The 16,311-nt window shown below is 26.4% G+C and overlaps 2 protein-coding genes across 3 annotated transcripts in view; one reads left to right on the top strand and one right to left on the bottom strand.

The window, feature by feature from the left end:
- Positions 1 to 13,526, top strand: part of LOC114121799 (sodium/potassium/calcium exchanger 5-like) — a 36,842-nt gene extending 23,316 nt beyond the window's left edge. Inside the window, exons 3-8 of one of the 2 annotated variants that reach the window (XM_027984270.2) lie at positions 1,831 to 2,235; positions 9,505 to 9,633; positions 9,961 to 10,104; positions 12,040 to 12,237; positions 12,336 to 12,437; positions 12,732 to 13,526. In XM_027984270.2, coding sequence (XP_027840071.2) covers positions 1,831 to 2,235; positions 9,505 to 9,633; positions 9,961 to 10,104; positions 12,040 to 12,237; positions 12,336 to 12,437; positions 12,732 to 13,054 — 1,301 coding nt within the window. In that variant the 3' untranslated portion in view covers positions 13,055 to 13,526. The remainder of the gene's footprint in view (positions 1 to 1,830; positions 2,236 to 9,504; positions 9,634 to 9,960; positions 10,105 to 12,039; positions 12,238 to 12,335; positions 12,438 to 12,731) is intronic. The other variant, XM_027984271.2, reaches the window with a different exon arrangement.
- A 184-nt stretch (positions 13,527 to 13,710) lies between these two features.
- LOC114121800 (guanine nucleotide-binding protein-like 3 homolog) lies at positions 13,711 to 16,179 on the bottom strand. The gene is made up of 7 exons (XM_027984272.2): positions 15,973 to 16,179; positions 15,784 to 15,891; positions 15,334 to 15,572; positions 14,799 to 15,265; positions 14,549 to 14,741; positions 14,328 to 14,476; positions 13,711 to 13,981 (listed from the first exon to the last, which is right to left on the bottom strand). The coding sequence occupies exons 1-7, from the start codon at positions 15,989 to 15,991 to the stop codon at positions 13,804 to 13,806; spliced, it is 1,353 nt and encodes a 450-aa protein (XP_027840073.1). The 5' UTR covers positions 15,992 to 16,179; the 3' UTR covers positions 13,711 to 13,803.
- Positions 16,180 to 16,311: the final 132 nt, after the last annotated feature.

Genomic DNA, 16,311 nt, shown 5'->3' with positions numbered 1-16,311 from the left:
ATTATAATAGTATTAAACTATACCTCCGTTACTTTATATAATATGTTAAATAACACATAATATATTAACTTTATACCTACTTACTCATTACGTAATAAAAATTACCAGGTAATATACCTATAGATTTCACTTCATTTATGATTTTGTAGTTCTTCTTAATTCCTATAGCTATTAATTATTATAAATATTATCCTGTAAATAATATCAAACCAACGTATAAGTACGTTAACTACAATGGTGGTTCAGAGGAGGGGGGGGGGTGAAGGTGCCCCCCCAAATAAAATAAAAAATAAAATATTATAACAAATTAATACAAATTATTTATCTATATATCTATATATATATGTATATTACTTTTTATTATATGCCCCCCCTTTAGTAATTCACAATAATTTAATTTCTAAGTACCTATACTTAACTAATAATTAGGGCTACAATAAACAACTAAAAAAGTACATGATTGTTTTAAAAAAGCAATAAGGAAGCATATTTATTTTTAAAAAAAGCATGACCAAAAATTAACATGAACTAGTTATAAAAATGAATAAAAATTTTGAAATATTAATTTAAATTAAAAAAAAAAGAATTAATTACTACATATTTCCCCAGATTTTCAGTAATGAAACTGACTATTGTCCGACAGAATATTTTTATACGTAGAAAACAAACTCTCTACATCCCCTGAAGTGACTGGTGCATACTTCATACAAGAGATTTCAAATTAAAACACTAAATCTCAAATTTTGAAATGGTCGATATCGATGTTACAGGCATACTGGCCGTATTGGTAATGCAGGCTATATTTAGATCGATACCTAATCTATAAGTACATTTAAACATTTAATAAATAAGCCGATTTCGAAAACAATAATAATCCAATAACCGCAATCTGGGTTTTTACATTTCTTATTCCTTATTTTTTTTTTATTACAATAGCACAATAAATATATAAAAAATTCGCAGCTAGAATAATTGAAAAAAAAAACAATAAGCAACCAAAAAAAGCAAAAATAAATTGGTTTATTTGAAATCAGAATGACATGAAACGAACTTATGTATAAAAATTAGATTTCTATCTCATATAAAAAAAAAAGAAAAAGCATATATGCTTTAAAATCCTAGTCCTACTAAAAGTAATGCGTAAGACGTGTTATAAGTATTAATTTCTGACCAATTTGAATCTCATTATTTGATCGTAGACCGTAGTTGATAAACAATTAGACAACGTATTATTTTTATACTATGAAAACTTATTTGTATTAATAAATAATGAATTACTCATAGCAGTGTTCATAGAATATCAATGATCTATAAAATAATTCAACAGCAATAGATATAGTGCATTAAACCTACTAAATTTAGTTGCACAAAGCCGTTTCTAAAATAAAATTTTGATGGGGTCTTCGCACATCATCAACACGAATCGTCAATATGCGCCTCTTGTACGTTAGGTTAGTCCAGAGGTTCTCAACCTATTTTGACTCACTGCACCCTTAGTAATTTTCTAAAAATCCGGAAGCACTCTATTGACAACTTCGGTTTTATTTAACAGTGCATAAGTATAAACAAAAATAGTAAGATGTAGATACAATATTATACTACATACACATATTATATTTTATAAAACAAATTATTAAATTGAAAATTAACTATATATTTTAATTTTTTTAAATAATTGTATAATTAATATTATAATGAAAATACATTTCAAATAACTTCGTGGAACCCTAAATAAAGTTCGCGGCACCCTGGTTGGGAATCTCTGGGTTAATCGATGGTCAACGATTTTTTATCATTACACTACACCGTTTCTATGTGTATTTTTCACAGACTTGGGCATCTCGCCGGACGTGGCGGGCGCGACGTTCATGGCAACGGCCACGTGCGCGCCAGAACTTTTTGTCAGCGTCATCGGAACGTTCCTAACAGAATCTGATCTCGGGGTAGGCACAGTGGTGGGCAGCGCCATTTATAACACGTTGGGCGTGTCGGCGTGTGCCGGACTTGCAGCCAGGAAAGCCATCAATTTAGAAAAGTGGCCGTTGCTCCGGGATAGTGGCGTGTACTTGGTGTCCATCATTGCACTGGCCATCATTGTGGTCGACGACGTGGTCATGTGGTACGAGGCACTGTTTTTGCTGTTCATGTACTTTGGGTACTTTTTACTGATGTTCACGCAAGGAAAGCTCAGGACGGCCGCCAAAAAGTTAAAAAATAAAAATTCGTTCCGGTCGTGTAAGTATTTTCAATTTTGCTTCAACGGTCATACTCAAACATAAACATAATATAATACCTCTATACAGGACAATTCGCAAATACCACCTATTACCATTTTATCCTCAAGTTGTTTAAATTCTTATTTTCATAACATTTATTAAATGTATACATATTGTGTACATAATATACTACATTATAAAATATTTTCACGGTACGCTTAAGAACAATTATCTCACCTACAATTTTTTATAAAGAAAAACTGTTTTTTTACTACAAATCTCTAAATTTTTAATAAATAACTTAATATCGAACAATTAAAAATTTAATTATATTTATCGTGAAATTTAAATAATAAGTAATGATTTTTCTTGGTTATTTTATTCTGAGCGCACTGATAATACCTATTAATTATTATCCATAATTGTTTGAATAAAATTTTATAAAGTATAATGTTTATAGAACCTATGATTATACACTTAGTTATAAATTTAAAATATTATAAATTAAAAAAAATAATAATAAGTAATAAGAACTTAAACAAATACTACTATTTAAGGATAAAATGGGAATAGGCGTGCTTCAATATGCTTGGATTATATTTATAAACATTAATAACTTCCATTGACACTACATCGCCCATCTTCATCATTTAATTCATCACGCAATATAACATAATAATTTAATATAATATTACAGTATGATTTTGAAACGCTCTTAATTTTATAAAATATTTACTTTTCTTGATATTTTCATCAAGCAAATAAATAAAATATTTATAAGTTATACATATATACAATAACTCTCGCCGTAAATTTAAATGCTTAAATGCTTAAAAATTCTTCAATTCAAAATATATAGTATATATCATTCTGTTTTAGAAATAAATAAGTAATAGAAAATACTTATAGTTAAAATTATCGTTAAATCATCTTGTGTGCACAAATAGATGTATTCAGTATAGGCATATTTAACAGGACGCTTGCCGTAGTAACAAGTACCACAGACTGGCTTAAAGTCTATTATATGCTCACAACCATAACAATATTATGTATCATGAATACTTGGTGATTGGTATCTGACTCACAAAAAATTACTTCACAACATTCAAGAAATTATTGTGTATGTAAAATTGTATCAAATCAAAACTAATGGCAATACTTGGTGCAAATGAGTACATAATTCAGTAGTTTTTTCAATTACCATTAAAATGATCTATTGACATTTGATATAAATAATTTATCCAGAATTATACTTATATGTCAATCGTCTTAATTATTCTAAAGGTTTTTATCCTTTAATAGTAAATATAGACCTAAATTTATCTCTGTATAATATAATTTCCTCCATATCAGAAATTCGGAAACTTGTCATTGCATCCAGAAATTTTAATCATTTATTCTCAAACTTAGTCTTTTTATCCCTTTACAACTGTTGAATTTTTTTTCTATTGTATTAAGTATTACATGGTTATATTTTATTAATTGTCCTATTAGCTTATAAAGAATTTTTGCATTGTTCACATTTCATTGCTTTTTGTTTCATGTTGCTAATATTTTAGCCCTAATTTCGAAAACCTAACCTAAGCGAAGCACACCAAACGTAACTTTTAGTAAAGTTTTATCTAACCTTTAGAATAAAATTCTTATAAATGAACAGCTATCTTTTTTGAGCAAATGTTACAATTTTTGTATTAATGTACGATATAACATTATTTCAAAGTTTATCATGTTAAGATTTAATGTTATTAGTTATTATTATTATTATTATTATTTTGAAGTTTAATATAACTTTTCCAATTTCCTTTTACATTTTATGTACATATTACATATTGTATTAATATAATACTATATTCAAGAATATGATACCTAGGAATCATTAATTTTTATTTATCATCAATATTTATTTTGGAAAGAAATACGTCATGTAATCAAAAAAAAAAAGTAAAATAGCATAGACAATTAAAGGACAAAGTTATTCAAAAATACTTTACAAAAATAAAGTTGAAGTTTGAATTAAAATGTACTAGGAAAAAAAATTAATCACGATGTTATAAATCGATATTTTTATAAATGAGTACCTATTTTTATCATTTTTTATAGGAATAATATGTAAGTAAGTGAATATTTAGTTAGTGTAAAAGTCCTACAATAAATTATTTAAAAAAAAGTACTTAGGTTAATACAATAATTATAAATGAGACTTATAAACTCTATTCAATTTACTTTAATAGGTATAAATACCGATGATTTATAAATTATTTTAATAAATATTATTGAATTGGCGTAATAGGTATTTGTACGTCCATTATTTCAAAGTAATCCGTATTGATTTCGAAGACTTTAATAACATAAATAAATTCAAGACAATAATTAAAAACAACTTGGGTCAACTTAAAAATACGCAAGACCTATATTATTGTGTTTTTCTAGATGTATATACTGTATGTATATTATGCTGTAAACAGTATACGTATACGCAATATCAAAATATTGTTATAAGGGTCAATAACACGGATTTGCGAACATAGGATAAACGGTCCTGTGATACTAATTTATAGGTACCCACCAACCTAACCTACCTACACACTACCTACTTTATAATATTATAATGGCATATTATAGCCTATAGGCTATACTGCTATAGGTATATAAAGTAGTGTTTCATTTGATAGAAACGCGAATTTTTTGGCGATCCTAATGTTGTATCACTATTACCATTATAATTTATAATTATAATAAGTTATTATAACTTATAACCGTCGGCGACGACGCGGACGATTAGAGAGTTTCGAGTACAGTTCACCACAGTAGTTACAGCCACTGGTAGGCAGATTTCTAGATAACCTTGAGAGGCCTAAGGGCTATAGTAAATCGATATACATTAACATATTATACAGGGTGATTCAATAAGTATGCTCACCCCAAATTTTATTTTTTCAAATGTGATTTTTGGAATTTGTAAATGTACTAAAAGATCTTATTTCAATATTCTTGATAATTTTTGTACTATTTATGGAAGTACCCTGTGGAAATAATAGCTTTTGTTTTTCAAATGAGAGCTACATTTTTACTACTATAAATTATTTAGTAGATAATTTATCTGAGAATATTAACATATCAAAATCAAAATTCAAGCAAGTGGTTTTTAACTTTGTGTTCTATAAAGATAATAGGTCCACAATAATCGATTTGGAAAATATGGAGGCTATAGTAATTTTAACATTTTAGTAATTAATATTAATCTATTAACATTTATAGTTTTAAAAAATAATTAATAATTAATAATATTAATAATTTTTTAAGTATAATAAATACTAGATCCAATATCACATAATATACTTATTGTATATTTCTATAAGACTATTTCTAATGACTATTATCATAAGCATAAACATATTTATAATTGAAAAACTACTCGTTCAAATTTCAAATAAGTACCTTATTTATTATATGTTATGTAATATAATCATAATATATGTAATCATTATATGTTTTCGAAAAAATCATCTCATAAATAATTGAAAATATAAAGCGAAGGTTCTAATTTGAAAAAAAACATTTGTTTCAACACAGCCCACAGAGCATTCCTCAATTAGTACCAAAAATTTTCAATAGTTTTACAATATGGTTTTTAAGCATATTTAAAAATTTCAAAAATCAGTATTTGAATTTGTTCATTATTAACGAAAATATTTGGGGGGGAGAATGCTTGATGAATCACCCCGTATAACAAAAAAAAAATTAAGGTTATAGTTTATATACTATTGAAATACCGTGCATAAGTACTTTAATACTTACATAGTACAGGTTATTAGATACCTACTACATACCTATTATTAATTAGGTACCTACTGTACTTATTACCTATTCAAATCTCCGTTCGGTGTTCATTCTATAAAATATAATGTGTTGTAGTGTAGAATGTAGATACAAAATTATACATGTAATTCGTATCTATATTATACTTAATGTTTTTATAAGCTTCAATATATAAATTAACGTATAGGTATAACTTATATAACATACATAATATTATATATTTACATCAAATATAGTATATACCTATAATACCTATTTGTTATTTAAATATAATTTAACAGTCATCGATTTTTCTTTGTCACGCCTATAGGTACACAATAATATTTGTTTACAAAAGATTCTTTGTTCGTAATAGATTGACTTGTCTGTAGTTATACCTATATAATATAATACTAACCTAGAATAAACGATGGATTCATTTTTTTAAAACCAACAAAAAAAACTGTTTTTCTTTACAAAAATTTACATAAAAACTGCAGTTTGTTATTTTTAAGCTATATTAGATAGCACGTGGCTACAGTAATTGTTTTATATTAAAATACAAATAGTATGTTATGACGTATATAGTTTAGTTAACACAGGTTGAATAATAAATAAACAACTTCTAAATTCTAATGTATTATGTAATAATATTCAACAACCTGAATCAATTAATTATTAAACAAATAAATGTTTTTCTAAACATTTTCTTGGAATAACTAGTTTACATAAGAGCATTAGGTGTACAATAATAATTCATAAGACGATATTATTATGATACAATCTAAAACTATGTAGGTATGTGCCATTGAAAATACGTGTCTACCATAGGAAATCATTTGATATAATATTTTTTTTTATTATTGTATTTGTTTTTTATAACTAAGCCTATCCAAATAGGTTTCACAACAAAGTAAACAAACAATTTATGACCTTGTAAAATGTAAATAAGTAAAATATATTTAAATTTATATTATTTAATAATTATAACACGTATTATATTATAAGTAGCATTGATTTTTATACATAATAGGTATAATAAAATTTATTTTATTAGTTACCTACCTTCTCTAATGGTCCTTAACATATACCCTTGTATCTTAATAACTTTATTTAATTTAATTGAAAAGTTAGCGATTATAAGTGTTATAATCATGTATAAATGATTTTTTTGTGCATGAAGTTGTAATTATAATTTTTCATTAAGTTATTGTGTAAATAACTCAAGTCAAATTGCAAGACCTATTAGCCAAATTAAAAAACTATAGACAATTTCTAGAGACCAGATGTTGGACTTGGTGTACTCGTCTCTCTTATCTTGTCTCAGAATAAAATAGTATAGACATAATATTTAGATATCTATTATTATTATGTGTAAATTTAAAATCAATTACTAATCATTCAGTCGTTGAATTCGAAAAACTTTATTAAATAAATTTCAATTAAAAAAGCGATATCATCGATGTTGAAATATCTATGATGTATTGATGTATTATTATATTTAATAATATTGTCGGTAGTTCTTTCTTAAGACAAATTAATTATTATAAGTTAAAGATTGATTTAACATTTTTAATTATATGATTTACAACAGTAATGATTAAAAAATTATAGAAAAATGGTCTCTTCGAAGTATAATCTAAACTCGATTGGAAAAAAATAGATTATTTGAATCTTTTATAGTACTTCTTTAACAATAAATATCAGTTGTAGAGTAAATTTGTTAAAAAAGAGAGATCATTATTATTGTAAATTTATAACTCACTCTAATAAAATATGAAGACTTTTAGAACAAATTTATTTTTGGTCCAATTCAAATTTACATCACATTATGGCTCTTGATATCTTATATAGGTATCAATAATTGACTTTATATTTGGGTTTCATCACATAGTTTATGGCCTACGGGCTACATTGCAGAGGTTTCAGTAATCGAGAGTAGGTATAGCAGATCGTGGTTTGCCAATTCCTGAGTTCATTATAAGATATTAGTTTAAAACTTTAAGACAAGTAACTATTCTAGCCAGAAGTTACTTCTTAAGGAGTTGGGTTTTAGTCTTATAACTTATTATATTACCTATATCTATATAGCGGCTATATAAGTAATAATGCACCTAATATGCACCTATACTCGTGTATAATATTGTTTATAGTAGAAATATTACTTATTAAATTATTGTTGTAATTTAATAATGTTTGTAAAAAATACCCGTGGTGTCTATAGTAATTTAATATTAGAAATCTTATATCATAATAATATCATTGTTATAAGTCACGTGATTATAACTTTATGTAGATTTCCTAAGACACGCGTTTGCATTTTTGAACATCCTCAACTTAATTAGTCTACAAAGTGACAAAGCTACATAGCACACACTCTTTGCATTTGTTCAAAATCTAATTTTTAAATATACCTTTAAAGACCATATTTTCAAATTCTTGAAATTTTGGAATTAATTATAAGGAGTATTCTGTATAGATGCAAACTCTTATTTTTCAGATGCGAGCCTCACTTTTATACTGTAAATTTTTAGCGGAATAAATTAAATATTTAAATCATTACTCGAACTAATACCTTGTTAAACTTTTTGTATCGAGAATAATAGAACTATAATAATGGTGTTAGAAAATGTGTTTTATTTATTTATAAAACTATTTTTATGGACTATTAGCATAAACATTTTAATAACTAAAACTCGTTCGAATTTTGAATTATAGGTACATTCAAATTTTCAAAAAATAATTCCTTAAATAAGACAGAGGTTCTAGTTTGAAAAATAGAAATTTATATCACATCAGGACATACCTTAAGTAGATAATACAAACAATTTCAATAATTTTATAAAATATTGAGTATATTTAAGAATTCTGTATTTCCAGCAGTGCAGTATTTTTAATAAATATAGTCGCAGGCAGCTATAAATTATATGTAATATTTTCGCTTTTGATAAATTATAGTATAGAAAATAATAACATCACATTTGTACTATGGTTTAATTATCTAAATTTACCACAAGACATTATACATAAAGTTCCTAGTTGTTCAACATTAAATTAGATATTAAGACAATGAGTATATGGATAGTAACCAACAAATAGAATATTTTTATTTAATCCTTTTTAAATTTTTTTTTATTATTATTAAATTCGTTATAACTCTTCAAATAGTTCACAATCTATATATTAGACGAAAAATTGTTATGTTTGAACAAATTTATATGTTTCACAACTATGTAATTAGATACATAACTAGGTACTAACTTATAAACCTAATTAGTAAATTATAAAATAAAATACATAAGTACAATTTAATGTCTCAAGTTTGATTAGAAACAAACAAACACGTTTTACGCACTACGCACCATACACAAATCAATTAATAAAATAACTTTTAGTCCTGTACCCAATTTCTATTCCTGATATTTCTGTACAGTTAGTATAATAGTAGGTACCAATACCTACCTAGCAACACACCTATTCACTGTTGCAGGGGCTATAGTTTTCGATTATGTTCAACGGCTGTTAATCAATGCATTGTTTTATGGGAAATTTACTTCGAATGAATGTCGAAGCATTTCATTGCCTGAAAATGGTGCAAAAGCATGTCAATACGGAACGGGTTGGTTAAAAGTTTACGCTTTGAATAACGACAACAATATGCATGAGCATGATTTATACATAAACTTATATCAAAATTTGAAGACGTCTCTGATATTCTTTTCTATTTCTAATGTATTAATAAATCATCATTATTAATAATGTTATTAATGTGCTGTATGTACATATATCTACCGTTAATAACAAAAAATCAGTCTTCACTTTAATACCTAACTATATATATTCTACACAACAGAGCTACCTTCAAGTTTTGGTTATTATGCTAACAACTCGCTTTGCTGCTTTAGGGTTTAACACGAATCTCATGTTGTATATGTTTGAATTATAGCTTCAAATTCGATGAAACCACCGGCGTTCGACATTGGTTACGGCGTTTATCGTTCATTCTATTTTACGGAGTATGTACCACCCCCACCGGTGAAGAAATCGCAGACGAGTAAAGATCCTAATGAAATAGACATCGAAGAACCGAGTAATTATTATTATTATTTTAAAATAACATGCGATGACATAGTGTTGCAAGCAGAGGCGTCATTTTCGATTTGCTGAGTATAACTGTAAAAGCATATCTAAGCGCATTTGACATTGGATGCATCACCCGTGAAATACTATTTATATTTTATACATTACAGATTTGTTATTAAAATCGATCAAAGCTATATTTTAATACAGATGATAATGTTTTGATGGTTTTTAAACATTTTTAAAGTTAAGTGATCGTTTTTTTCAAATTTGGATTTTTCTTAGCTATTATATTTATTGAAAATTAAAAGTATCTATTTTAATATTATTAACTATAGGAATAGTAGAAATATTATCTTAAGTTATCTTCTGAATTTATTTTTAGTAAATAATATTCAATTAGGTAAATGAAAATCAGGTAACGTTTTACAGTGGTATCTCCTCATTAAGTAGATCACTATAATGGATAATATTATGTTAAAATTGAATTAAATTATAAATCTAACATACCTACTTTAGAAAAAATGATTCTAAGCGGATATGATATGTTAATCTATATATTACCTACAAGTAGGTATGTTTTATTATAATTATTGTTTATTATATATTTATTACTTCTACAGTAATTAGTTTTACAATTTTAAATAATACCAATGATTATTGATCATAATAATATAATCAATGATAATAAGGGAGATTAAATTAAATATTTCCAAAAACATTGCATTTATTACATTATTTATTATTAATTATTATAATTTATAATAGTTAATATTAGGTATATCGTATATGTATACTATTTATCATATACATATTAATATATTAATGTTATAACTTTTAAATCAATACCTACTACTTACTAGTATCTGTTGAACGGTGAGAATTTATTTTAATATAATATTTTAATAAAATCGATTTTGTTTTTTTAACGAAACTCAAAATAAACTAAACTACTTAATGTACTTAATTATTCATATACACATTTTTACTAAATGTTTATGTTATCAATTTTTCAAAATATTTCGACTATTTTTGAGTTATTTATAGGAATGTAAAAAATTTTCAATGTATTTTGGTTTTTTTTTATAAATGTCGATTAAAAATTATTTGTTGAGTAAAAAAAGCTTGAAAGTTTGATATAGAGCTCCTCATAAGTTATTAACTTTTCAATTAAAAAATATCGAAAATCTACCGTTGCAATATTTTGTTATAAGTATTTTAATTTTAAATGTTTACAACAGTCAACAATCGATTTTCACCCGAAAAATAATTATTACCTACTCCTCAAACCATTAACAATGTTATTATATTTCAAAAAAATAAAAAAAAATAAAAAAAAAATAATAATAATAGTAAAAAATTATTCACTAGGTCAAAACTCTTGAAAATTTAATTCAAGATCCCACTAAAGTTATTTTTATATCTGCTTAAAAATATTAAAAATACAATACACAATTTTTTTTATATGCATTTGAAGTTAGCATTTTTATGAGTTTTATAAAAATTGTATAAAATAGCTATTATTTATTTATATACCACATGCCTAAGCATCATCATTTTCTTTCTTGAATTTATTGTAAATAGGAATATACAGAAGTAGTCACTTAGATTTGAGAATTGCTTCATGATACATGCTTTAAATCTTCATTGATTTAATAATTTACATATTTTTGTTTTAAATATTCGTATGTACAAAATACAAACACAAGTTTTTGAATACCTACTTGATATTTATATTTAATTGGCATGATAAAAATAAGTTATTATAAATGTGATTCCAGTCAGCATTTTGTAATGACGCCTCTGAATAACACTTGCCGTAAATCGTGATCTGTGTTTTATTAATAAAGCCTAAAGGTTTACCTTTAACTTTAAAGCCTAGATATCTAATAAGTAATACATAACGTGTCTGTATTAAAAATAATATTTAAACTTTAACTTGTAGTTTCACCCATATGGAAAGTACCCACAGGTGTATTGCCCATCATGTGGTGGGTATTTTCCTTACCAGTAGCCTTTATGTTGTCGGTAACAGTGCCGGATTGCCGGACAAGGCGAAAGGTGTATCCGTTTACGTTCATCATGTGTATAATTTGGATAGGCATCAGTTCATACATAGTGTCTTGGATGTTGTCAATATGCGGTGAGTAACATAGTGACAGTTATTGTATAATATTTTATAATTAATACCTAGTTTGTGTGATAATAATTTTCTATACTTTTTCTATTGTTTTTGAACAGGGGACACATTTCATATTAGCGACATCGTGATGGGTATAGGTGTGCTAGCAGCCGGTGGTAGTATACCTGAGGCCACTTCGGGTATAATAAATGCCCGTAACGGTAAGAACTTAACAAGACAAATAATTTTGATTTCGATGATACCTAGTCGTATTCAAGGCCGGATTTAGGGAGATAGCATGGGCGATGAGCGCATGCCCCCCCACAAAATTCAATTTATGACGGACTATCTTGAAATAAAGAATTTTAAAACCTCTAATTCACAATAGACCATAACTTAATTTACTTGGGCTTCTAATGGATATGAGACCTGAGATCTAACAATTCTAAATCCGACCTTGGTCGTATTATTATTACTGTATTTGTCATTATTTTATGTTATATTTAATGCACTAGGTGAGGGATCGATGAGCATCAGCAACGCATTAGGTGCTAACACATTGGACATACTACTATGCTTGGGTTTGCCGTGGTTCATCAAAAGTCTTATGCCACTCTCTATGAATGGTGGACCTATCTTGATGGAAACCAACGATTTATTTTTTAACTGCATATGTTTGATCATCAGTGTGATTGTGTTAAACATTGCAGCTGCTGCAAACGGATTCAAAATGTATAAAACGTTTGGTATTATATGTCTTGTCGGTCACATTTGTATTATAACAATATTCATAATTAGCGGCCTTAATGTAAAAAAAGCAGAAATTAGGCAATGTTAATATCAAATAGACACTACTTAGAATATTCATTCATTAGTTATCATTTTTAATTGTTATCAAATTAATGTCATACATTTTAGTTTTAAGAAAATGTTTACAATATGTATGTTCACTGAATACAGTATAACTACTATAAACATCAATTTTCATTTTATTAGTTTTAACAAATATTATGTTTAATTACTGTAGATATTTTCAACCAATGACGTGTAGTGAACACTAGAATATTAAGAATAGTTAAGAATATAGTAATAAGTATTTTGATAAAAAATAACCACCTATTTACATATTTTTGTGCCAACATTTATTTTACCATTTAATATTATTTGAGTAATTTGTTTAATATGAACAATGACTTGTATGTTTATTAAAAATTGTAGGTCCTATGGAACTTGTTTTATATTATTTATATCTAGTTGAAAAATTGTAGATTGTTGTTTTTATTTTTTAATAAACATTAATGATGATTTAATTTAAATATTTCAATAACACAACGAGAATGTTAAATAGCTATAAGACTGATGAGTATATTATTATATAATAATTAATTATGGCTAATAAACAGTAACCAATAAAATACGATTTAGATTGATAATAAGAAACAGGAAAAAAATTACATTTATGCATGTAATTTAATTTTATAAATTATTAAGAAATGTCTTGATATTTGTTACTTTATTAAAATATATGTGTATTTTGAAAATATTGATAATAAAATAACAAAAATGAAATAATAGTTATAACAATAATCATTTTGAATCGGTCATATCAAAATAAAGAGTTCTAGCTCTATCTCTACAATGAGATAGACCTTTATTAATTTTTGTGCTCATATCTTCAACATTGAATTGTGTTTCTAGTTCTGTAGACATTGCTTTTCCTGAAGGTTCGGTAACAGGTGGCCGTGTGTAGTACAGTAATGTTCCGCTAAAAAAATATACATTATTAAATGACTAAGTAGGTTATATACAGGAATGGCTAAATCTATGTGTTATAACGAGGATCAATTGTATCTGTACATAATTTATTGGTTTGCTGATTAAATCAATTAAGGTATATTATTTTTAGATGACTTATAGTTTACAATAAGAATCATCAAAAACAAATAATTAGTAAAATATTGAAGAAAATACACCAATAATATTTATCTTAGATACAAGGTTATTTTAAATAGTATCATTTTTTGAAACTTAACAAACATTATTATAATTTCATTCAATTTTTAAGGAACAAGGAAATGTGTTTAAGTAAAATTAATAAAAATAACACTTACTCTTTTAAATCTTTCATGAAAGATTTGGCTGCATTAAGTTGGTCTGGTTTTCCTTGTCTATTTATTAAGCTATGTCGCTTTGCTTTCATTTCAAGTATATGTGTATAATCATCAGTATTTTCTACAGTCATATCATACAATAACTTTAACTAGAAAAAAAAAAACGATTATATTCATAAAACTTTCTTCACTGTTAAATAAATTGAATCGTGTTTACAAACCTGATTTTTTTTAATGTGTGGTAAAATTAAAGCACATATCTTGGTTGGAGCTACATTTTGAAGATCTACTTGTAATGCCTGTCTTAATAACAAACGACTATCACTGGGCTTCTCCAATATTGTATTAGCTCCAGTACATTTCCATGGCAATAATTCAATTTTAATATTATTGAAAGGAAATACTCCTACTGATCTATAAATATTCAACCATTAAATTCTATTACTAATAAAAAAGAAATTATTAACTCACTGATTTTTTTTTGATGGAACAGGTTCATCACCAATTGTATATTTCCATTTAATGGTATCTACAACACAAGATTTTCCCACCTTTGGCATACCAACAACACCAACTGTAATACCTAAGATTGGTGCATCTATACAAGTCTGTAAATAATGTAATACTACAGATTCACCAAAACATCGATTGGCTACTTTTTTTTTTATTCTTGCCAAAAAATTTGGATCTTTTGCACTGGTTTTGGGTGTATTTCGTACTTCACGACTGGCTCTAAATGGCACTGTTGGTGCTATTTTGCTAAAATATTCTACCCAATCATTTATTATTGTTTTAGGCACTAAATCGATTTTATTTAACAAAATAATACGTTTTTTATCTGGATTAGCTGTTAAATAATCGTCTATTTCTTTAGAACGAGTAGCTAATGGATCACGAACATCCAAGACTTCTAGAACTACATCACACATTGAAATTATCTAAAACAAATATTAATTTAATTAGATAGGTATAAAAAAAACTATGAAAATCTATTCGACTTATTTACATTTTTAAAATTATGTTCCATATATCGATCTTCTCTGGTTTCTTTTAAAAGCCACTTTTGTCTAAAAGGCAATTTTGATTCAGTACTTTTATTAGTTTCTTCTTCAGGTTGTGTTTCCATAGAAGCAAAATTTGACAAACGAATCTCTCTCTCTTTTCTTTTAGCTTCATTAAGTTGTTCAATAATTTCTTCTTTGAATGGACACATGTTTGGGGCAATTATCATACTATTCTTTGACTCTAAACAAAATAAATAAATAAAATTAAATACTTATTAGTACATAAACATTAAATCATTATCACAAGAAAAAATGTGGAAGCAAATTATGCATATTTTAATAAGAAAAAAAATATTATACGATCTTTTGTAGAGGTAATACATGATATCAAAGTAAGCAGACACGACTACAAAAAAGGCATGTTATAATACTATTTGATAATTAGAACTCACTTTTTTTCGGATTTTTTTTCGCTTCTCTTTTGAGTTTTCGATTGTGATCTCGTACTTTCTTGGCAACCTTGTACTTGGTCCTGCATTTTAAACGTTTAGACTGTTTCCCTGTGGATTAATTTTAAAATTGTATTAAGGAAAACAACATTTTAAGTTACAAAGTATAGTAGGTGTTTTAGTAGTACTTACTCTTTTTCGGTAAAGCCATTGTATCTCAAGAAGTCAGAAAACAAAACACAAAACAAAAACGACCGAATCGCACCAGTAATTTTGCGAAAAGGTATTATTTGTTGGTCATTAACTTAGAACAACTATTAACTATAAGAGCAATGAAATTGTTAAATGATATGATGTTTACATGCGGAGAGTATCCGCATAAATGATAGAACACGACGAAGCCGATGTCTGTGGATTAACCTCAAAATCGGAACGTGATCAGGGCTACACCTCTCGGTCATTGGGTTGGCATCACCGACTGCACAGACGTGGCGGAGTAGAGTGAAGGGAACGTACTATTATTATTATTTA

Source organism: Aphis gossypii, chromosome 2 (assembly GCF_020184175.1).
Source record: "Aphis gossypii isolate Hap1 chromosome 2, ASM2018417v2, whole genome shotgun sequence".
Classification (NCBI taxonomy): domain Eukaryota; kingdom Metazoa; phylum Arthropoda; class Insecta; order Hemiptera; family Aphididae; genus Aphis; species Aphis gossypii.
Note: the sequence above shows the minus strand (reverse complement) of the source record. Positions and strands in the feature narration are given on the sequence as shown.